Genomic DNA, 25225 nt, shown 5'->3' with positions numbered 1-25225 from the left:
TTGTTATTTTTAGATATTTATATTTTTGCTTGAGACTGGGATATATAATTTCATTGTATTCTCAAGCTTGTTATTATGTGTAAACTGGAAACCAACTGAATTTTGCATTAATATTAAAAAAATCTACTTCACTTTATGATTACTATTTCTAAATTTCTGAGTTGATTATCTTGGGCTTACCCAGCCATGCACATATAATTTTGTCCTCCTTTTCCTAATAAAAAAGGCTTAATAATTTTATCAAAGGAAACACAGTTCAATGGTTTAAGGGTGGGAAATTTTTTCTGTAAAGTAAATCTTTTAGGCTTACGGAACATATAGGGCTATGTCATAACCACTCAACACTGCTGCTGTAGCACAAAAGCAGCCTGAAACAATATGTAAACAAATGAGCATAGCTCTGTACCAAACTTTAGAGACTTATAAACTCCTAGTTGAGAGTATAAGTAGTATACTTCTAAGTACAAGTCAAGTCAGTCTGTTTAAGTTCAAATCTCATTTTCAGCATTTACTGGCTTGTAATCTTGAGCAAGTTTCTTAAACTCTTATTGCCCAGTTTCAAGAACTTCATATGGTCATAATAATAGTTTCTACATTAGTGGCATCTATTTGTGGTATTATCATAATCTGGTAATGAAGTAACTATATTCAACAATCAGAATAGCCCTAGGCTCAAAGTAAATGCTCTGTCATTATTAGCTATTTTTAATCTTTATTTGTATCTTTTGTTTTCTTTTCTTGCATTAACTGTTTGCCTTACAGATCTCAAAACAATTTTAAGACAAAAAAAAGAGCATATAATAAAGCATCCTTGTCTTGCAAATGCTGCTAGTGTTTCTCCATTAAGCATATGACTTGTTTTGGTTTCAGATATATTTTTATGAAATTAAAGAACTATTCATTTAATCATATTTTACTAAGGTTATGGTAATAGGATTTTGATTTTAACTTTTATAAAACACCCTTCCAGCATCTATTATAATAATAATCCACTTAAAAAAAATCTCTTGACCTATTTATAAAATTTATTTTCCTAATGTTGAATCATTTTTCATAGTTAACATGAATCTCATTTGAATTGCTGGATATTATTCATTTAATTTGCTGATAACATTCATTTTGCTGATTATTCATTATGCTCTGCTCATTCATTATGCTCTGGATCTATTTAAATTATAATGATGTAATCTATTTTTTGGAAGTTTTAAAGAAGTAACCTGTTAAACTCTGAGCCCAAGACTTTTTTGGGAAGTAAGCTTTCTGACAATTTTTTTAAAAAGATAAAAATCACAACATAAAAATTGAACAACAAAAACAGCATAAACAAAAACAAACTAGAAACAGCATCTTCAAAACATAAAACAATAAAAAGTTAGAAGTTCCAATATTTGAAAAGGTCTTATAAATCAGTAAGAAACAAGCGGACAACCAAATACAAAAATGGCAAAGGTCACAGTCAATTAATAGAGAAATAAATATAAATGACTAACAAAAATGTGAAAGACTAATCAATTAAGTATTATTGAAAAGCATAGAAACTAAAATGAGGTATCATAATTTACAAATCAGATTGGAAAATTCAGAACATCAAAAATGTCCAGTGATATCACTGTGTGAGTTCTCTCAAACACTGCTGCAGGTAGTAAAAAGCAATTCAACTTTTTCAGAAGACACACTTTGGCAACACCTATCACAATTCTAAATTACATATATTTGTGTTAGCAACTCTACTTACAGAATATGTTCTATAGAAAACCTACTTATGTTGCCAGATAGTCACCGTAGCATTTTTTGTAATACTTTTAAAAACCTAAAATCAATCCAAATATTCTTCAATAAAATTTGAGCGTAAATAATGATATCACATCAATACAGTGGATTATGCAGCCATTATAAAGAGAGAACTATATCTATACATATTGACAAGTGTCCATGAAACACTGTTTAGTTAAAAAAGCCAATTGTAACAGAGTATGTAGTATATAAACCCACTTAACACAAAAGAAAAATGCTAACACATGGAAGAAGTTCTGCAAAAATATATAACAACCTGCTATAAGAAGTAAAGAGAAAACAGGAGACTTTTTACTTTCTAACTTACACAATTTAAAAAAATTTTTAACAGGAATCTTTTATGATCAGAATTTTAAATAAAATTAAATAAAATTTGAAAACTGTCTTGTGGTACAATGGAATTAATGCTCTTCAAATTCAGGCAAAATTACTTGATGTTTTAAATTTTGAATTCATATTCCATCGCTTTGGCTAGAACAACAGCATCTTGTCTGGACCTCTTAGCTCCAATTCATCCTCATCCTGCTGTTAGAATAACCTTTATAAAATACTAATATGTCCATTCTTAAAACTGTTCAATAACTTTCAGGATGAAATTAATATTTTTTAGCATAAATTACACAGGTTATTATCTAGCCATTGCTGAATTCTCACTCATTTTCTACTCCAATATCATATGATCTGGTTATATAACTTATAATTGCCTAAATGAAACACGCTCTCTCATCCTTCTCCACCTGAACATGCACCTACATTGAACAGTATCCTGTACCATCATAAGTTGGCTAAATTCTATTCATTCTTCAAACCTCAGTTCAAAAAATAAACCTGTAGGAAGCTTCTTACATTTGTCATATTCATTTCCGTTAAATTCTCCTAATTACTATTCCTAGAAACAACTACTACTACCTCTAATCTTACTGTTTTAAATGTCTAAAGTCTTGAGGCAGACTTGGTCTTTTACCTTGTATCTTCCAGTACTTAGCAGATATTGTTTAATAAAACCCAGCTGAATTGAATTTACTAGTGATATTGTTTCATTCTTTGTCTACCAAATTTCCTTAAAATTGTTAATGCTCAAGAGTTAGTTAAAAAACATAAAGCTTATGTATACTGTTACCATAATTAAAATTATTTTTAGATGATACGCAGCCTATCATTCATCTCACTTCCTGTTATTTCGTTTCAATAAAACCTCCACTAGATGGCATAAGAAAAGCAGAAACAAAACTCCCAATTTGACATGGAAAAATAATATATCTTCATAATGATGTATTTATCATTTCTCTGTACTAAGGGTAAAGTGGTTGGTTTGTTTTCATGTCACATTTTTACTGTACAGTTCAGTATTATCCACTGTTTTTAGTCTCCTTAAAACAGCTTTTAGATGGGAGAATAATGAAAAGTATGAAAAAGGAGATTTTTGACAATGATAAAATGCTGTAAATTGGTCGTCCATTTCCAGCTATCAGAGTAGTTTTAGTAGATCAACTCTCGTACTAACGAAGCTGATAAAACATAAAAGCTGATAAAATATAAAATATGTTTGAAGGCACTGCAGAAAAACCAAGGCAGCCAGAACATGAGAAGCCAAGATCCTGGAGAGAAAAGAAACATTTGTTGAACTGAGTCCTACATTCTCTGCCATTTGTTCCCTTAAGACATTTGCCAATTCCTGGGTAGCATAAGCAGAAAGCTGTGGCCTGTACCCTACACCTTCTTATGGGGCTAGAGACACTAAAACTGGAAGTTAGGACTACCAACCAAGAACTCCAGGAATTAAGAGTCTGGAATAAAGGAAGGGCAGAGAGGTAATCTTCTGTTGGGCTTTTAGCTTCAAGGCATTTGCAGATTCCTAAGATACACAAAATACTTGTGAGGAGGGAGGCTACAAACCAGGTGTTAAGAGGCAGAGAAACTAAGAGGGGCTTATAGTACTTCCATAAAGATGAGGAGAAAAATTTTGGCATTCATGACCCCAAGGAAAGAGTGAAGGTAGAGAATATGTGAAATGCAGTCACTTTAAGCAAGTTGCTAAAATTAACATTATAAAGGTTGAAGCATGAGGAAAGTCTCCACTCTTACTCTAACTAGCCTGAGAACTTAAAACTATTTTGAATTTTCTAGTCCTGCATCAATGCCTGGATATTCATCTGGAACTCCAGATAACCCTCTAAATTGCCCACTGAAGATCACATATTCAGGCCATCTGATAACCACCTGACATCCATTATCCAGACCACCAGACATGACCAAACCTCCTGGAGGCCATCCTCTATACCACCTGGCATCCATCATCGTGACTGCCTGACATCTGACTGCTAACCGTCCTGGACAATCCTACGGCTAAGAATGAAGGACTGACTGTTCTCAAGAATGTACTTTTATTATAAGAACTTTTAACTTTTCTTTCTTCTTTGGAATATTTGTGTTTTTTATTTATTTATTTTTTTTCTTAGCTGTGTTCAAAGTTTGCAGGCTCCAAGAATCTTGAAAAATCTTTATTATTTATTTCTTTTTTAGTTTGTCTGACAACCTTCAAAGAGAGAATGGCTCAGGTAAACACTTCAAGTTTGAGTTGAGACCACTGAAGGCCTATTGGGAAAATATACTAATCCTGAAACACCACCTGAACCGTTATAATCCCTAATTAGATCAAGTTTCTAACTGCTACTCAGAAGAAAATTAAGTATCTTCTGGAAGCAAACAAACCTATACAAATGTTTATCATTCCATAAAAATTACTAGGCATTCTAGGAGACAAAATCAAGTGACCAAAAGAAAAGAGAAAGAGAAAATAAAAACAGATCTATATATGTTATCAGAAATACACTTCAAAATTTAGAGAACAGAGTTTGCGAGGGGGAGGGGGGGAAGAGGCAATCAGAAACTCTAGAAATGAAAAACAGGATTACTAAAATTAAGATGTTAATAGATGGGTTTAATACCAGATTAGCTACAAAAGAATAAGATTAGTAACCTGGAAGATAGGCCAGAAGAAAAGACCTAGGTGAAATACAGAGGGGAAAAAGGATAGAAAATAAAGAAGAGTGTGAAGAGATACATGTGATAGGGGTGTAATGGTCTAAATCCCACTTAGAGAGAAGCAAGACAATGAGACAAAAGTAGTATCTGAAGACGAACTAGTTGAAAAATTTCCCACAGTCATAAAATATCAAACAACCAATTTGAGAAGTTCTATGAACCCAAAGCTGAACAAATTCTGAGAAAATTATACCTAGGGATATCATAGCAAAGTTATCCAGAACAAGAGACAAATAGAAAATCTTAAAAACAACTACAAGATAAAATACAACACCTACAAAGGATCAACAATAAGACTTCACAGCTGGCTTTGCGAGAGAAACAATGGAGGCCAGGAAACAATAAAATGATAGCTTAAAAATACTAAAAGGAAGTAACTTCTAACCTAGAAGTCTATACTCAATAAAAATAACTTTCAGACTTAAAGTGAAATAAAAAGATTTTCAGACAAAAACAGACTTTGTCAACAGCAAATAACTAAAGAAAGGTTTCAGAAGAAAAACAATCCCTAATTGAAACATGCAAATATAAGATGGACTGAAGAACACCAAAAAAGATGAATATGTGAGTAAATCTAAATAAAAGCTTATATAACAACATAATTGATAGCAATAATAAAATGACAATAATGTACTGCGATGTTTAAAATATGTATAGATTTGAAAAATATGACAATAGGACAAAGGCAAGGATGAGACAGGCAAATGGAGTTAAAATATTCTAAGATTCTTGCCACTGTCCAAGAATTGATAAAAGAACTCATTTATAATAGACTCTAATAAGTAAAGAATACATGTTATAATCTCTATAGAGTAGCCACTCAAAGAATAATAGAATGAATAACTGGCAAGACAGGAAATGGAATAAAAAGACTAGTACAAAAATAATCTTGGAAAAAGAGCACTAACTAAATGAACTAGATATATCAGTATGCACCCTAAGTACAAATGGACTGAACAGTCCAATTAAAACTATTGTTAATCAATCTGGATTAAAAAAGAAGAGCTATATGTTGCTTACTTTAAATAAAAGCACATATAAAAGACTGAAAGCAAAAGGATGAAAAAAGATTACCATAGAATCAAAAAAATAAAGGAATGCTGATATAGTCATTCTAATATTAGACAAATGTATTATAATGAAGAATTATTATTAAAAATACAGAGACTCACATTTCATAAGAATAAAAAGTCATTGCATCAGGCATATAGTGGCCCTAAAATATAAGCAAAAGTTGACCGAAACACAAATCACAGTAACTGACAGGACAAGCAAAGCAAAAAAATCAGCAGTCATTTAGAAGATCTGAACAGAATAAATATGGCTTAATTAATACACACAGACCATTATATCCAACTGTTGCCAAATTATTTTCTTGTGTACATGGAACATTTACACAAACCGACCATATGTCTAGGCCATAAAGAATGTCTCATCATATTTCAAAGATCTGAAATATATAGAACAAGTTCTCATACCACACTGGAATTAAGCTAGAAGTCAGAAACAAAAAGAAAACTAGGAGAATTTAAAAAAAAAAAAACCTGACATATTCAAACACTGGAATATTTATCAGCAATAAAAAGAAATGAACTACTGATACAAAACCATGAATGTACCTTAAAAACACTATGCTGAGTGAAAGAATTCAGACACTAAGAGTATATAACGTATGAAGTACTAAACAGAACAGTAATCCAGAATAGAAAAAAGAAAAAAAAAAAGAGTTGTTGCCTCTAAGATTCAGGAGATTGTCTTGAAAGAGACCTAAGGAACTTCCCAGAGTAATAAAAACCTGTTCTCTACTTTGAAAGGGATGTGAGCTACATAGGTGTATTTATTTCTCATATTTCAAACTGTACACTTAAGATCTGTGCATTTCAGTTTGTAAATCAGATCTTGATAAAAAGTAGAATTAAAAAACATGCCAAATGATATTACATAATGTTTACAGATGAGTGGATGATTTCATGTATATGTGCTGAGGTAATGTGTGTGTGTGTGTGTGTGTGTGTGTGTGTGTGTGTGTGTGTAAAATCACAAACTTAGGTAGAAAAAATACATACAAATTTAAGACTGGTTGCTTCTAGGAAAGAAAGAAGCAAAGGGAATATGACTGGGGCAGATACAAAGGGACCTTTAACCATACTATTATTTTATTTAAAGCACATTTAAAGCAAAATTCGAATTAGGCAAAACGTGGCTTTTCTTAGACTATATGAATTATAGCTTTGATATGCAAAAGTTTTGTGTGGTTTTTCTTAACTTTTACTGTCTTCATTGACTTTAATAAGTGCCAGTGGATATTAAAAACTAGTATCTTGACAAGACTAAGATTCAGTAAATTCTTAACTAAACAAAGATTCTAATTATTGCACAGTTCCACAAAGACATATCAATAGAAGATATTAAATTTTCCCAGCAAAAATGGATTCACTTCTCTGTACAGCAGCCCTCCCGTATCTGCGGAGGGTATGTTCTAAGACCCCCAGTGGATGCCTGAAACCACGAATAGTATCGAACCCTATATACACGTTTTTTTCCTATGCATATATATCTACGATAGTTAAATTTGTAAATCAGGCATAGTAAGAGATTAACAACAATTATAAAGTACAACAATTACAAACAATATACCATAATAAAAGTTACATGAATGTGGTCTCTCTCAAAATATCTTATTGTATTGTACTCACCCTAATTCTTATGATGATGTGAGATGATACAATGCCTACGTGATCAGATAAAGTGAAGTGAATGGCACAGGCATTGTGATGTAGTGTTCAGCTACCTTCTGACAATACATGGTTGACCTTGGGTAGCTGAAACCGAGAAAATTGAAACCACGGATAAGGGGGGACCACTGTATAGGTATTCGTGAGGTTGTTGCCATAACACTAGAATGTGGGAAAAATTTCCAAAAGGAAATATAATTGTAGCACTCTGCTTCTTGTTAGGAAAATATCATCTATTTGTGTATGTAAGGTAGTATAGTGATACATTAATTTTTCATTCTTATACTTCATTTGTATCAGCAATCATCCTTCTAAAATTCTTTAGCACAAGACCATTAATATACAAAAAGTAACAACCTATTCTGGTGGTAAAAATCTAAAATACAGTATGTTTATGTAAGAAAAAATTAAATTTTTGAAAGCTATAAAATCATGAGAGAAAGCTTAAAATGTTATTTTTACACTACTCATTTCTCCCAGGACTTCTAGTACTACCAGACATCCCTAAATATAAAAAGTATAAATTAAGACAAAACTACTAAAATAGGTAAGTAACAAATCTATTTCACTAGATCTAAGACACCATCAATTTTAGGAGGTACAATAATTTCAGAGATACTAATATGTGAAAAAAATGTCAGAATACATGAAATATGTTTGGTTTTTATTTCAATTTTGTGTGTGTGTGTGTGTGAAAATATAGATGACATAAACCTAGTTGATACCAAAGTCCAAAGAGAGACTTCTGAAGATGGATTGAAATTCACTACCTGAGTAATCTTTTTAAGGAGTATTAGGCAAACTCCAGTCTCACTTAAAAAAAAATTCATTCTTTCAGCAGTTAGAACAGACTTGAAAAACTGTTTAAGTCAATAATGTATGTGACACTCCCATTTACACAATGAGTCTTCTATAAGTCTTCTCTCTTGCTAAGCTACTAGAAAGGGTAGTTTATATTCATTCTTTCTACCTTCCCAACTCTCATTTACTCATGACCAACTGCAATGATAATCCGGATATTTGTGCATATTGAAATAGTTAAATAATCATTTTTAAAGTTCAGTCAAAACAACAGATAAGAATACATATGCATTTATGTGTACTTTATTAAAATAAATGTTTAAAGAAAAATAGTATACTTATTAGTTTAGCTGCATAAATCAATCAGAAATTGTGGCTCTCATAACACAACACAGACAATATTACTAACTAAATGTAACATTTGATAAGAATCTATGAAATGGCAGCATGTTAAGTACATTCACATTCCTTATCTTGTTTTAATTCTCAGAGCCACCCTACTGGCTAGCTAGGTATCACATCTATCAATCACTAAGGACACTGAGTTTCACAGATTATAAAAAGAGTTAATAGCTTTATTAACTTGGACAAGTTCTCAAGATAGTATTTGGACCTAGATCTTTTGGCTCCAAGTAATGCTTCAAACTTTGTGGCATAAATGGATTATGATATTAATTACTTCACAAACTATATGTTTAAGTTTTGCAAATAAAAGACAAATGATCATTCTACTTCAAATCTATTAAATTTAATAAGAACTTGATACATATCATATAAAAGAATTACGAAGGAATAAAAAAATATGTATGTTACTACCGTAGTCAAGTAGCTCAGAGTGAAATGAAGACTTCCATACATGAAACCAATGAGAGAACGACACATGAGATGGCTAAAAATGTTCTAACTAACCTCATTCCCCACCCCAAATAGCTTATAAACCAACAGCATTCTTATGGGCTGTAACTGCATGGGAAAGCTTAACAGAGTATTAATCTGGCCCTGGAAAGCATAATTTGAATACACAGTGAGGGAAAGAGAGGATAATCCAAACCAAAGAAAAGCAAAAGCATAAACACAGAGGCAGGAATGACCATGTATCTGAGCAACAGTGCTGAAATTGTATAAATGAAATAAAAGAGATTAGTTAATAAGGTGGGATCAAATTCTGGAGAGTTTTGGATTTCACCTAATAGACAAAAAGAAGTGTGTTCTACAGGCAACAGCATACAGGGCTGACTAAAATGCATACTGCAGTCTGAAATATCAATCAGGAGGCTATAGAAATAGCCCTTAAAGTGGGATTATAAGCGTCAAAACTGCAGTCAATCTAAGAGACATTACAAAGAAAGAACAAATTAGGGACAAAGTATTCATAAAAGTGAATGAAAAAGTTTTATATAAATACCAATTTTTCTTGGTATAAATTTATGTTCAAAATTCAAAATTAATTATTGCCTTAAGCATACAGTAAAAAGAAAATATAATAATCGTGGCCATGAAGAAAATACATTTAGGTGGCAAATCATCAGGGATGTCCACCCAATGTTGCTGATTCTCATTCTGTGAACACAGTAAGATTACGCCTCCTCACTCCCTTGAAGTTAGATATGACCATGTGATCGCAATTAAATAGAAGAAATGGCACGGGTCTCTTTCTCGTGGAAGCTTTAGTCAGCATAGAACTTACCAAAGTCAAGGCAGAATACAGACTGTAGTTTTTTTGTTTTTTTTTTTTAATTTTAAGTCATGGTTTCTTGCATGTGTTTTGAGAGACTGGTGTCACAGGCTTTCATCAACTAGCTTTTTTCATCTGTATCCTCTCTATTCTGTGCTTTCAAAAGGACCAAGTAGATTTCCGGGTATATGAATAGCAATATTAATGCTATGTCCAAAATATGCAAGGTAACACTAAGATATTTGGAATTATCTGCATACATGTAAAACTGCTACCAAGATCAGCTCCTATGTATAGATAAAGACAGGCATTGACTATGGACAAGCAATTTATTTAAAAAATACAGTAAGAAAACAATCACAAAATAATAATTTCTAGTAATGTTTTCTTAATTAGCTACTTAAAAAAACTCTTCCTGAAAATATTTTTGTGACTTCAGCAATGATGTTACTTATTTCCTTATAACTAAAAAATAAGTTAACACTGTAATTCAAAATTACACTTTAAGCTACCAAAATGCCTCAGTGACATTTACAACTAAATTTATATTCTGAGAAAGCAAACCACATTTTTCCCAGAGTATTTTCTATTTATTAAAACAGGCAATAACATTCAACAAGTTAACAATTACACAATGATTAACGTCAAAAGCTTGGACATTAGTTAATGTGTGCTGTTTTATCAATGGTAATAAAACATCTATTGAAATTAAAATGCTGAAACATTTTACGAAATCTTTATCTCATGACTGAGCAATCTGAACATAACAAACTCTTCTGCCAGAAAAACTGTCTTCTAAATAGCAAGAAAATGTTTCAGCAAACTGGGGGAAAAAACTCTAAAAACAGAAATGTTTATTATATATACTTTTTAAAGGCTTGTTATTAATCTAACAATAAAAATGTCAACTCCAAATTTAAGGCTAGGTTGAAGAGGGTTTCAAATTCTATCATGTATCTAATAATCTAATATCAACCTTTTAGACTTCAACAATTTATAATATCATTTGTTACTGCATTATTATACAAAAGGAAATAAAGGACTGATAAGTTCCAATTAAGTTCCAATTAAGTCTTGTTTTCAAGACTAATTATGATTAAGCTGAATTAAAGTGATAATATTTTTCTGTTCACCTACTACCCTTTGCAATCTGGACTTTTGAAATCAAAATATTCAACTACCTACAATAATTTAGGGAAAGAGAAAAAAAAGATAAAAAGGTGATTTAACACAAACATGTGTTTTGCAATAATTAGAAAAGACATGCTGTTTAAACAGATTATGTTGAATAATTCTAAATATAGACAAGATGGGGAATATAAATACATTCCAATGGTAGATCCTATTTGGGTTAAATTATTGTAAATTCTCTTATCAAACTTCTGCTACATTCAAAGGCTTAAATACATTAGTGCCAATTTTCTGTTCTGGACAAATAACAGCATCTACTTGTGAGTTGTAAGGATTTTATTAGATAACACATTTAAGAGCAATTAACAACACAGTGACCAGTACACAAGAAACATTCAATAAATGTTTCATTTAAAAACAAAATAAAAAACCTCACCCCGGAAACAAATTCTAAGGCCTAAATAAATAAATCAGTATGAAATTCCCGCATTTGCTAGACAGAGTACACTGTGCTAAGTACTGTCAGTAGCAAGAGAAACAAAGATGTGATTTGTGTTCATTTCAAAATGGCTTTCAAGTTGTCAGTTTTTTATCATTAGTCCCACAGGAATATAAAGAGAATTTTTAAAATTAAGAAAAAATAATAAAAGAACAAGATAGATCTATATGTACTAATATAGAAAGCAGATCATTAATATTAAATCAATGTTCTTTTCAATAAGATGGAAAAAAGGCTGCATGGAATACAAAAAATTAAAAGCTAACAATATATATAAGTAAAAAACAATTTAAAAAATTAGACGATGCTGATTTCTACTTCCAGTAATGGCAAGCTAGATAATTTGCATTAAAACTGTGAAGGCATCTAAAACAGCTAGATGAAAAATTTTTTTTTCTTATTTCTTAAAAACTGAAGAACTCTTAAGATTTCGGAGAACTAATGTACCAAAATCTAGAAGCAAAAACTCAAACGGCTAAAAAAACTCAGCATTCTCAGTAGCTTTTGCCTTGAGGGCATGTGCCAGTCCTGAGGAAATCAGTGGGAAAAAGGAGCTGTGGCTCTCGTGGCACTGAACATTGAGAGGAACAAAATTCAAAGTTCTGGGCCTATACAAAGTGGAGAGTTTACTAAACCATATTCAAAACACATTAAGTTGGGACTCTAAGGGCTACACCATCAGGGTAAGGATGAACAAGAAATAAACTAGCTCTTTAGGTTTGTATCACCAGGATGGTCAGGGGAATTTTGATTTCCGAACTTAGATTACGTTGAGAACTAGGCACCTTTTAGAAATACACAAAATCCTTTCTGATGGATCAACCTAGGCCTCACATTATACCTACAATTTTTTTTAAACACTTACAACACCTGGTATTTCTAGGTGGTCTCCCATCCAAGTACTAACCAGGCCCAACCCTGCTTAGCTTCCGAGATCAGACGAGATCGGGCACGTTCAGGGTGGCATGGCCGTAGATTACTCCCACAAATTTTAAAATCTAATAACTAGCATGTAGTCATGAATGAGAAACATGAGAAACTACTGTTAACAGAAACAAACTCATGAAGATTTCAGATATTGTAACTGTTATATCTAGACTTATGTTTACCATATTAAAGAAGTTTTAATTTAGAGCTTGAAAATATTTTCAGGGAACAAGAGCTATAAATAGTAACACTGCCAATTTAAAAAAGAATCAAACAGAATTTTTAGAAAAAAGTAACAGAAATTATGAACTCAACTGATGAGTTTAACAATAAATCAGAAGTGAGTAAAGTGAGATTCAATGACCTAAAAGGCAGATTAGAAACTATTACCCAGAATGTGGCACAGTGAAACAAAGAAATGTAAAATAAAGAAGAAAAACATTGAAAATATAGTGAGAAGGATCAGAGACCCAGAAAGTGAGGAAAGGACAGAGATAATATTTGAAGAGAAAATAATGAGACTCCTCCAGAACTGAGGCACTAATCCAAAATTTAGAAGATGCTTGTCATAATGATGCTTGACATGGCAGAGAGAGACAATACAGGATACCACATTAATGATGCCACATTAAATTGATTTTTTTTCCAAAAGCCGTTTCAAGATGAAAAAGAAATGTTGGAAAAAACTAAGAAAATTTTACAAAAAAACACTGACACCTAGGGATCAAATGGTATTAGCAGATTTGAAAGTCTACTGACATGCAAAATTTAGGAGCAACATAAAACTTCAAAACAGATGAGAGTTGCTCTTTTAAATAATCTTCATCTAATAAATTTGAATATAATTAAATGTTCATCATAATAATGAACTAGAATGACAAAAGAATTAAAAGCTGAAAATAATATAAGAGCAAACTGATGTTCAACGCACATACACAAAAGGCTTGATGAAGCAAAACAAACAACAAACACCAAATGTGATTTCCCAAAAAACAATTCAGTAGATAAAAACAAAGAAGCGTATAGTGATAGCTATCTGAAGGACTGACACAAGGCGCTCATCTCTATTTAGCCTAACTAGGAACTCAAGCTAGAAAAGTGGGCATTGCTCAAAGACTGCAGGCCTCAGACGCCTGGGACAAAAGTTCGCAGTCCACGAATACACTAAATTGTACACTTAATAATGGTTAAAATGGCAAATTTTATGTTACATATTTGTTTTACAATAAAAACATTTCATGCACACAGAAAAAAAAAAGAGGTTTGGAGAGGGAGAGAAAGGAATGAGCAGAACGTAATAGTTTTATTAAAACTTTGGAGGAAAAGACATAAGGAATCAAGGGAAGGTGTAAGAAAGGAGATGAAATCACTGGAGAAGACAAGACAAGGAAGTGACTACAGGTGCTTGGCCCTAATATCAGGAGCTGCTAGGGACAGAGAACCATGCACTATGTTGTCAGCACTCACACGGACTTAGCATAGAGCTTTAACGTACTTTCGATTCTGCATACTGAAATAATCTAACAATCTTATAGCCTTTCACATATTATTCTGTTTTATCTTTTAATTCCCAAGGCAATCAACTTTCTGCTTTAGTGGGTCAGCTCTTTTTGTGAGGCCATAAGACTTCCTCGTATCTCTTAAATGTATTATGTAATATACATACAATGGAACAGTACCAATATAAGTAACAAACTGCTGATACACACACAACATGGATAAGATCTTTAAAACACTGTCCTCAGTAAAAGAAATGAGACAACACAAAATATTATATAATTCTATTTATGTAACATTTTAAAATAGCAAAAGCTAATTTATAGTAGTAGAAATATGATCCAAAACACTGCGAAGGGGCATGAGGGAACATTCCAGGAAGATGGAAATATTCTGTCTTGGGTACAAGTTACACAAAAGTATGCAACTGTCAAAACTTATCTAACTGTAAACTGAATATCTGAATATTTCACTGTATGTAAATTATACACAAAAAAATTTAAACTACAATTTCCTCAGTACCATTCAGCAAATCTCTAAGTATATAAAATTCAAGTTTCCTCTGAATTTTTATTCTCCTATTCACTTTTAGTGCAAACAAAACCAAGTAGTACATTTAAGTGATTCACTTCCATTATAAAATCTAAAATAATCTTGCTTCTGATAAAAGTAAAACCCTCCTTTTCTTTTTTCCATTTTATATATAAAATAAAACGCTGTCTTTTGAATTGTGTCCATAAAATATAGAAGAGCTTCCATATTATTTGATATATTGGAACTGAGATTTCAGTCTCTACCTTAGAGGTTGATCTCTAAGATTTTTCTATTACTTTAACTTCTTGAAATAAGACTACTGGTATTATTTTAGTTAAAAAAAAAGTTACAGGTCAATTGTCTTTGCAACTGACAAGTATACGACCATCTAGCTTTCAAAAAACTAGCCATTTATAAGTTTTATGGCCAACTCTTTCTCTGTGCTCTTTTTCTTGAGAGGTAATTTTTCTCAGCAGGAGACTATGTCAACAGCTTAAAAATAAATTCATCTAAATACGGCTTTCTCCTTTACATCTGAATAGTAGCTTTCTCATGTATCCCTGGCATCTTCTGACACTTTGTAAAAGAAACTAAAACTTCCAATCTTTTAACAGGTTACAATTTTTTGTCACGGCTAATGAATTATCTATAAAATTCCGTCCAATCTCATTACACACTCCATGTGTCTTGAAATTTTTTTCTTTTACATTGCCAGCATGCTATCCCCAAATGCACACTAATGCCATCCATTTTATAAAATTTGCAGCCTGAAAGTACTATTCATCATGACCTTTTCTCTTTTTAGGTCTACCAATATCCATCCTCATTTTCTACAAAAAAACACAATTCGATCATTTTACTGCTTTATGCTTTGAGCATTAACATAAAAGCAGTTGAACAGTTTTTCAGGTATTTCTTACGTGTTAATTAGATGCAAATTGCTCTTCAACTATGCTGTAAAATTCTCTTATTTATTTTAGCTCAGCACAGAGCAATCTTGTGATCTTTCAAATTCAACAGCTTCTTCAGGGATTTGTCTTAAAATTGTGTGGTTACCTTACAGTTTTGGTTTGAGATGTTAATCTTGTCATTTTAGTTCAAATGGGATGTTTCTTTCAGATATACCCTATGGATCTAAGATGCCTTCTAGTTCTTAATGAGGCAGAATATTCTAGAAGCTATGACATAAGCTTGCTTGATTTCTCCAGTGTTTTTACAAGACAGTAAGCAATTGGGAGAGTAAAGGTTTGGTTATCTATAACACCTTGTAGAAATAGTAAAAAAAAAATTTTCTGAAGAGCACCAGCAAAAAACAACTTTCCATTGAACCCAGAGGGGCACATCTTATCATAAACCACTTCTAAAGATACTAATGAAAATTATAGCACCCATCAAAGTTTACTTCAGCTAGGTGTCCTGGAGCTCCCAATTCCAAGGTACAATCAAATCAAAAGTATATATGGCAGAATAAAAGTTCCTATGAATTTGATGTGCTAAAAATTTGTAGAAAGTTCTTTTCCTGCAATAAATTTTGTTTGTTAAATACTGATTACCTACTCAGTAAGCCTTGACTTTTCTCACATAAAATTTCTCAACCTTGACACTACTGACTGATATTCTGGGATGGGTAATTCTGTTTTGAGAGACTGTTCTAGGTACTACAGGATGTTGAGCAGCATGCCCAGCCTCTACCCACTGAATGCTAGTGGCTTCTCCCAGGTGTCACAATCAAAAATGTCTCCAGACATTGCCAAATGTTCACTGGAAGACACAACAGATCATGCTTCAGAACCACAGTACTAAATCAAAATTTTTCCATCTCAGGAAAGATCTGGGAATTATGTAAAGCTGTTCAGTACCTTCCAAAGCTGCTCTCCAGGTGTTACATAAACTAAACTAAATCAGAAAAAAAAACAGAGTCAAGCATAGTTATTTCTATCCAGTAGGCACCAAATCATTATTATCTGAATTAATGAATTATGAATAATTATTCTATTCATGCTAGAATATTTCTGTTGGATGGGTTACTTCCTATTTTAAGAATAAATGAAACAGAAAGAGATTTAACAGGAAAATGGAGCCAAAGAAGGAAGTCAATGATAGAAATTTTAAGCAGTCTGATTCATTTAAAAAAAATTACTGACATTTCAAAAGATGCAAGATACATTTACTACTTATTTTCTATGCATCTAGGCACTGTTACATATATGATATAATGTAATTAACCAGAAAAGTCTTTGGAAAATGAAAACATTTTGATATATTACTTAGGATATACATCTTAGTATTTGTGTAAAATTGTTTAGTGAGGCAGAATATTCAAGAACCTATGACACAGGCTTGCTTGACTTCTCCAGTGCTTTCACAAGACAGTAAGCAATTGGGAGAGTAAAGGCTTGGTTATCTATAACACCTTGTAGAAATAGTAAAAAAAATTTTTACTTTTACTTTTTTTTTTTTACTATTTACTAAGAACACTAATTTAAGATGCTTTACCATTATAGCTTAATCATATTCTTTTGAGTATATTTTTTATAGGAAATGATACAGTTTACTGTCCTCCTTTCCTTTTCATTTCAAATTATTAGCCACTGTTCTAAAAATCAGAAGTTGAAAGACGATCTTCATCGTATGCCCCTGCTTTGATAATCATATACAACTGGGACCATAACTTAGGACGACCTTCAAGTACATGGCCACGTAAATAAATATACATTGTTTATGATTTTTAAAAATCATGCTATCAAAATTTCAACAGTCTGATAATCAAATAAAAGTATCCATCATTACTAAACAGCTCTTACCTACAACCAACATTTGGATCAGCATTTCTTGATAGCAGTAGCTCTACACACTTCAATATCTGTTCTTCCGAGCCACGAGCAGAACATGCGGTTATCAAAATAGTTTGCTTATCTAGAGTGAATAGAAAAATGAGAACCACCCCCTGCCACATCAATAAGTGCATCTAACTGACTCCTTTTACCATTCAAAAGATTCTACATATTTACTGTACACTTAAAATTCTATTCCCTAATCTCTTGCTCTTACTAGATAACAATGTCTTCCTTCATCAAAAAATGAGATTAGAGATGAACTGCCTTAATCTTCAAATTATATCTATAATTCGTTTATTAATATCCTTTCCCTATTCTTATTTCTTCAAGAGAATAGGACAATAGTTAAGAGCATGGACACTGTGTAGAGATACTGCCCAGAGTTAACACTTTTTTGGTTGATTAAAATTTGCCTTGCTGAACTCATGACTGAAAAACAATGATTGATATACTTTGATTTCACTTCTTTACCCCTTATTCATTTGACGATTCACTGAAACCTGGCTTATGCCCAAACTACCCTACTGAAAATGACCTAACTGCTACATCTATTGGTTTTTTTTTCAGTCCTTTTCTACTTACCTATCTGAGCTCACCCAGTTTACTAAAAATCTCTTCTTCCCTTGGCTCCTACAGCATTAGCAAAGATTAGGGTAGATTAAAAACAAAAGCACTTCTTAAATAAGAACTGGGAAATTCAAAATAGGTAGAGGCAGCCATGGTTTACATTAGTGGTTCAATACTGACAAGATACAGAGTCTAGACTCAGTTTTGCCACTAATAAACTGTGATTACAGTGCTATCTTAATATCTCAGGAGACCTAATTTGTAGATAGAAAGCTAATATCTGCCCTCTTTGCCCAATGAGGCTGTTGTTAGATGCACAGAAGAATTTATGTAAACAGTCTATGAAAAATATAAAATGTTTTAACTGTAAGATAATCCCCTGATTACAAGAAGCAAAGAAAGGAAACTTAGTTGTTTGAGAATATTTTATATACTTTCAAAAAATTCATTACTAAATTTAGCTTTCATTGGGTGGTATTTTAAAATGACATAACAAAAATATTTGTAACAGCAGCTGATTAAACATAAAACTGTCGATAACATGAGAATTTAAATGAGAAAAAACAAATAGTTTTACAAACATCTAATATAGGCATAAACTTAATGTGAAAATTAATTCTAAAATAAAATCTATACCTGAATTACAAAATACATTTAATTGCCTGTTGGAAACATGTTAAAAGTAATCAGTAATTCAATATAATAAAGCTAGATATGCACATATACTTTATTTTTCAAAAGCACTCAAAGCACTACTAAGTAGAAATTATTTAATAACAGAAAAATATAAATTTAACAAAGTATATTTGAAACAAATTTAAGTAATATAGTTCAGAGTTAAGTTTTAAATTCCAAAGACTGATTTTCAAATAATTTTCCACAAAACTGTCAGTTTTTTGATGTTTTCTTTCAATGCATATTTCCTTTATAAAAATAACCCAAATCCTCTAGTATAGAAGCTTAAGATACATAATAACACAACCAGTTACAAAGATAATATGAATGGAATCTACCTCTTTAGAAAGAGCTTTTCAAAATTTCTATGGTTTCTAATTTGATTTTGTCTGTTATTTACTTAATATAACTATAGGAAGAATTTTTTAAAACTGCTTTATTTCACTTTGCATAATAGCTGCTTGGGAATCAAGAAAATCACAGTAAACATAATCAGTTACATTATCAAACATCTTATCCTTATTCATTTTTTTCAAGGACAAAGATTTTAAAGTGAATATATGAAAACATAGCATGGAAAGTATATACCACTGACTTTAAACAGAATATAATTAGGCTTCTAAACAGAGAAATATACAAAGTAAATTTTCCAATATGTTAAATATTTAAAACATCTTACCTTTATCAAAGCTTGCATTAGCACCTCTGTCCAAAAGGACCCGAACCAGTTCTACATTGGAAACGCTAGCAGCATACATAAGGGGAGTCCATCCATACCGAAAGCTGGAATCTACACTAATGCCTGTCAAAATAAAAACAAGCTTTTAAAAGTCTCCACTACCAAAAAATAAAAAAGAAAGATCATTGTCACCTTAATATACTTAAAAGTACTGAGCACTGTGATATCACCATGTTCTTTAAAACAGGAAAAAATTTCTTGGTAATGATGGCTTCAGAAAAGTAGCAAATTGTTACATCAAGATTTAAGAAAATTAACTGACTTCATTTTTACTGCAGGCACTATGTTCCAAGAGACCTGATCTGATAAATGTTTTTCATATATAAAATTTCTATAACGGGTTTTACATGCTACTGTTTTCTCTCTAGGGGAGTTGGAAAAGGTATTACAGAGATAAAATGTCTGTTTAATTAGAATATTATATATTTCTATGGTGGCAAACAGTACATATATTCTTAAGAGTCCCTTAACTTCCTTCCCAATGCAAAACTTATCCATCGGTGACTGGTCAAACATAAGGCTAAAAAGATAGATTAGGGTTAGATTATAAAAGCAGTGTTAAGAAATGTAGAGTGTACTTTGTGATTCAGGCATCAATATCATTATACTTGTATTATAAAGACAACAAAGGTACCACCGTTGAGAGTGGGACAGGAGACTGGGAGACCAGTTATGAGGCTAGAAGCCTATGCAAAAATCAGAGCAAGGGCAGTGGAGAGAAAAAGGATAGAACATAAAAACATTTCAAAGGCAGAATCATCAGAATTTAAAAGTACTTTGAGGAGGAAAAGTGGAAGAAAAGAACAAGTCAAAAAGGACCATCAGGTTCTGCCTAAGACAAAAGAATGGCAAGCAGTGTAGTAAAATAAGGAGAGGCATAGATGAGATATCAGACCTGAGGAGGATAGTTTTAAAGCCACTGTTCAGAATGGGACAGGAAGGGCTAACAGTTAAGGACAGATGAGAACCAGCTGACCTTAAAATCCTCAAATCATTAATGGTACAAATCCTTGGAGTCATCTAATTTTCTCCAACAGCATCGACAGCTTTGGTCATATAAAAAAGAAAAACGGTTGAATTGATCTAGGTTTGGATCTAGGGCTGTGGAAGAGCATAGATGTGACAAGAGAGCAAGGATAAAATGAGGCAGTGAACACAACCTATTAAATTCATATAAAGCCTTTTCTATAAAGAGATCAAGATTTAAATGGTAATCTCTCTCTTCAACCTAGTAATTGCTAATGTTAAGAAAATAGACGGCTTTTGTTTCCAAGAAGGAGAACCTGTATGTGAAAATCACTTAAGACAGGCCTGCCTTTAACTCCTTTTAATTCAGTGTTTTATAGTCTATAAAGGGTTCCAATTCACAAAGATAAAGGTCATATCACTGAAGCAACACAAACTTGGGTTGGGGGAGAACACACTTTTTTCTGCAGGGACATTAAGCTGCTGAAAGATTATGTATGTCAATTCCTAACTGTCTAATTTTAATTGATATAAGGTGCATGATAATTACTGAGAGAAAACAACATAAAATCATCTTAGTACATAGATACACTGCTGGCTCAACCTGTGTAACAAATTTTCCGCTTTAAGCTGCTGCAACTGAAAGCATATGAATAAGATCAGAGAAAAGACTTTTTTCTCATTATTGTTTCCTTACTGACATTACTGTTCAAACCATGACAGTACAGGTAAAAAGGAAACAATGTCAAGAAAAGGATAAGCAAATGTGACATGTTAGTATAAAAATTCTTAAAAATCACCTCTCATACTCAAAAAAACATCTAGGCATAGTGTAAAAACAGTAAGTTTAAGAGAACTGACACAATATATTTATGTAACTCAAAAAAATTCAAAATAACACTATATTGTTTTGGGGTATATAGAGAGTAAAAGTCTAAAGATATGCATAGGAAAGATAAATACCAACTACAGGAGAGTGGTACTCTCCAGGGGAAGAGAGAGACATCTCCATACCTTTCAGAATATCTGAAAGACAACAATTTGTATTTAATACTTTAAAGAGAACTAAAAATATTAACACATAACAGAGTAACAAAAACTGAGACATCTTTGAACTGTCAAAAGTGACTGACTCAAAGGGAGCTTTCGTTTTTTATTAAACTTTTAAACTGGTAGAGAAATATGTGTCAAACACAATAATGATTTTGAGAAACAAAAAATTAAAAATATTTTTAAAAGTGTTAAATAATGACATCTGGAAGAAAACCAAAAACACTAAAACAGGAGTTACCTGTGAAAGAAAGACATCAGGGGTAATGGGGGTGAAAGTGGGGACAAAAGTATCTTTCTACTTATATCTATATATTTATTAGTCTTTTTTAAATGAACTTTTAAAATTTTTGTAATTAAACAATTTTAAAAGGTTGACTAAACTTCTGCTTTACCAGTAGGCTCTTTTCAAGTCCTAATCCTTCAAGAGCCCCCATCACATTGTTGCACTTTGTCCCACTGCTCCTAAGGCAAGTTCTCTTTTCAAAAACAAATTTCTTCCTATTCCATCACATCCAACACTATGCACACTTCTGCATGTGTTTAAATTCAGCAATAGGCCTCTTTCGATTATTCAAATCTTATCCAATTTCATTCTTCGATTACAAACTCAAGTTCCACTGTCCACAAAGTTACACGGATTCTTCTTTTGTTGTAGCAGCTAATATTTACAAAATGCCTAGACGTTCGAAGACCTTTATTAATGTATTCTCTCACTTTAATTTTTCCTCTCCAAAAAAAAAATCCCTTTGATATAATGCATGTTGATTTAAAGAGTGGGGGCGGGGATTGAAGCTCTGGAAGGTTTGGTAAATTGGTCAAGATTACAGAGCCATCAAGTGACAAGGCTAGCAATCAAACCCAGAACTGTACTGTTTCTAAAATGATTTATTTTCCACTAAACTATGAAGCATCTCTAGTTTAGCAGAAAAAAACATTTTTCTATATACAATCTCATTTAACTATTTCATGTGTGAATGTTTTGTATCTACAAGTAGATCGTAAATGCCTGTTACTCTTTTGGATAATTTCAATCATTATTATCAACAACTCACATTTCTCGGTCAAGGTAATTAAAAAATATATAATATTTAATTTGATCCACAGAAAAAAAGGTTGTGGGACCCAGGCCAGAATTATGTTTTACCTAAAGAAATTGACGCTCTGGAAACTTAAATGACTTTCCCAAGAAAGCACACTGAATAGGCAATAAAGCTGGAACAGATACCCAGATATTCTGATTTCTACCTCAGGCCTCTTTTTTATACATACACACACAAGCAGCACGAGGAAAGAACATAACTAAAATGTACATAACTAGAATCAATTCTTGAAAAAGATATAACAAGATATCAAGGAAATGTTGAAGAAAGTAAGAATTATGAATGGGGGAGGGTTAGTCTGAGTAAGCCTCTTGAAGAAGTGGAAGAACCAATGGAATATAACAGGGTGACATACTAAATTTGTGAATAGAAGAAGAAAAGGAAAAGAGAACTCGGAGTCAAGAAAGATATGTAAGACACAATATATTAACATTCACTGTGATACCATTAGAAGAGCAACTCAATCCTTTTAAAATAAGAAACAGTTGTGAGCTTAGACAACTGCGTTGGGTTGAAACTATCTCATCTCTCACCGGAATTTAGGAGCTCCTCGACCAGTGAAATATCTCCTGTGGTCAACGCCTTCTTAAACGTTTCATTCTTTTCTTCAGCGGGTAACGGTCCTTTTAATTTCTAAACAAAGAAAGTTAAAAAAAAAAATCTTGTTATACATATTTTAATTTCCACTGCAACAGGAAATAATTTTTGGTTTTAGGTTTTTTGTTTGTTTGTTTTGTTTTTCTAACGGGGGCGACATAAAAAGTTTGTAGAGAATTCATGTCTAAAATTATGTTTAAAGGGACCAGGTAATGACGGGTCCAAACCCAAGTGAAGAGCAACATCGACAACCTAAGGAAGCACAGTTGATGGAAAGCACATTACGGAATCAAGAGGAAAACTTTACGGGTTGGTTTGAAGTCCAAAAGACTGTTTATCCACTGGAAAATCAAATTAGGGAAACAGGCGAAGAAGTAAGAGGTTTCACGAGGCCGGGCCTCAGAGGGCCATGGAAGGCCGATCCAGGCGCGGTGAAGACAAAGGCGCCTCTGCTACCTGGGCTGCCCGATCGAGATACCCAATCTCCCAGCCGTCGTCCTCGCTCTCGCTACTCTCGCCTCCACCGGCTACAGCCAGGCCGCGGAGCGTGCCGGCCGCCATACCCGCCGCCATGCCCTCCCGCTGCTCTCTACCCGCAGGGCTCCGTGCGCCCGTGCGCCCGCCCGCCCTCTGCGCCTGCGCACTGAGGGGAGGGGTGCGCGGGAAGAAGCGACGTGCGAGCTGGAGCCTTGGGCTCTTAGGCGCAGGCGCATGGCCTCGCACAGCACCTCTCATCCCTCCTTCTAAACCTATGGACTGGGGAGTTGGAAATCCATGTATCTGGCGGGGTCGATGGGGCTGACAGGGTTTAGTTAAGGTCCTAGCGGGTGCTTCCAAGTTTTTTCCGGGAATTTTAAGGGTATTCGTTTGATGAAGTTCTTGCTTTTAAGGACTGCTCCCTGTAGCAGGAACAGAATGGGGATTTTATGCCATGTAAGACTATGCTTTCACTCCCAACCCGTTCAGCCGCCCCCTGCCATATCCACTGTCAAACATGTGTCCCACAGGAGAAGGACTGCTATGGGTCAGAATACATCCCCAAGGAACATTACCCATACATTCAAGAAGCCATTGGTCAAATGAGAGCCCAGAGAAGCAAGGAGAATTTTTCCTTTAAATTTCATGTCATCTCAAATTTCATTGTAGGCTCAGAAACTTCAGATGATCAAAACATTTGCCTACCTAAGTAGCGTAGAGGCACTAAAGCAAAAATTCAGCCAAGAAAAGAGAGATTGGGGGAAAGAGTGGGTCAAAAGAACTGGGAAGAAGAAATGATTTAAATTTTCAGAGAGCAAATAAATACTACAAACAACTCCAGGTGAAAGGGGCCTAAAATCTCTTTTCTGCATCTAACTTCTAGTGATGATTTTTGCCACCACAGAAAAGTAGATCCATTAAGGGAAAGCACACATTTATGTACAACAAGATGATTTGAAAGGAATGTAGCCATGTATCATTCTTTGAAAGTTTTGCAATATATTTTTTTCTTAAGGAATCTTTGATGTAAGATTTTGAAGTTATTTACTTCAGAGACTTTCACAGATAAGTATTTTTAAGTAGTTGGGTTATTTTAGGACCATGCCTGGTTTTCTAAATGCATTCATTCAGTAAATGTTACAGATCATTGAGCATAGCAAGGCACAACTAGGTTTGGAGAGACAACATCAAAGAAAAACGAAGCTGCCTTGTGGAGCTCACATTTTAATAAAGAAAGTCAATAAGCAAGTAAAACTACTGTAGATTACAGATGACCCAAAGGAAATAAACAAGTGCTCGGATTCTGGGATCAAACCATTTAAGCTGTTTCCAGACCAAATCACTACTACCAGTAATTGTGTGCCCTCGGGCAATTCACTTAGGTTCTTTTGCATCAGTTCCCTTATCAGTAAAATGGAGATAATCATAGGACCCAACATATAGGGTTGTTGCAAGGACTGAATAAAGTAATGGGCTTGGAATAGGATCGGTCTCAATGTAAGATGTAAATAGATCTTAGCTACTATTATTATTATGTTAGATAGGTTAGTTAGATATGAGGAGAGTCAAAAATGAC

General features: G+C 33.1%; 1 protein-coding gene and 1 non-coding gene across 3 annotated transcripts in view; both read right to left on the bottom strand.

Moving 5' to 3' along the window:
* ASZ1 (ankyrin repeat, SAM and basic leucine zipper domain containing 1) overlaps window positions 1-23745 on the bottom strand; it is a 53202-nt gene extending 29457 nt beyond the window's left edge. The window contains exons 1-4 of one of the 2 annotated variants that reach the window (XM_039860558.1): window positions 23629-23745; window positions 23109-23208; window positions 19397-19519; window positions 17443-17554 (exon numbers count right to left, since the gene is read on the bottom strand). In XM_039860558.1, coding sequence (XP_039716492.1) covers window positions 17443-17554; window positions 19397-19519; window positions 23109-23208; window positions 23629-23745 — 452 coding nt within the window. The remainder of the gene's footprint in view (window positions 1-17442; window positions 17555-19396; window positions 19520-23108; window positions 23209-23628) is intronic. The other variant, XM_039860559.1, reaches the window with a different exon arrangement.
* Window positions 12539-12657, bottom strand: LOC120601310 (5S ribosomal RNA). The gene has a single exon (XR_005652419.1). It is a non-coding gene; the product is annotated as a 5S ribosomal RNA (ribosomal RNA).
* Window positions 23746-25225: the final 1480 nt, after the last annotated feature.

This window comes from Pteropus medius, unplaced genomic scaffold (genome assembly GCF_902729225.1).
Source record: "Pteropus medius unplaced genomic scaffold, Ma_sr-lr_union100, whole genome shotgun sequence".
NCBI classification, from domain to species: Eukaryota; Metazoa; Chordata; class Mammalia; order Chiroptera; family Pteropodidae; genus Pteropus; species Pteropus medius.
Note: the sequence above shows the minus strand (reverse complement) of the source record. Positions and strands in the feature narration are given on the sequence as shown.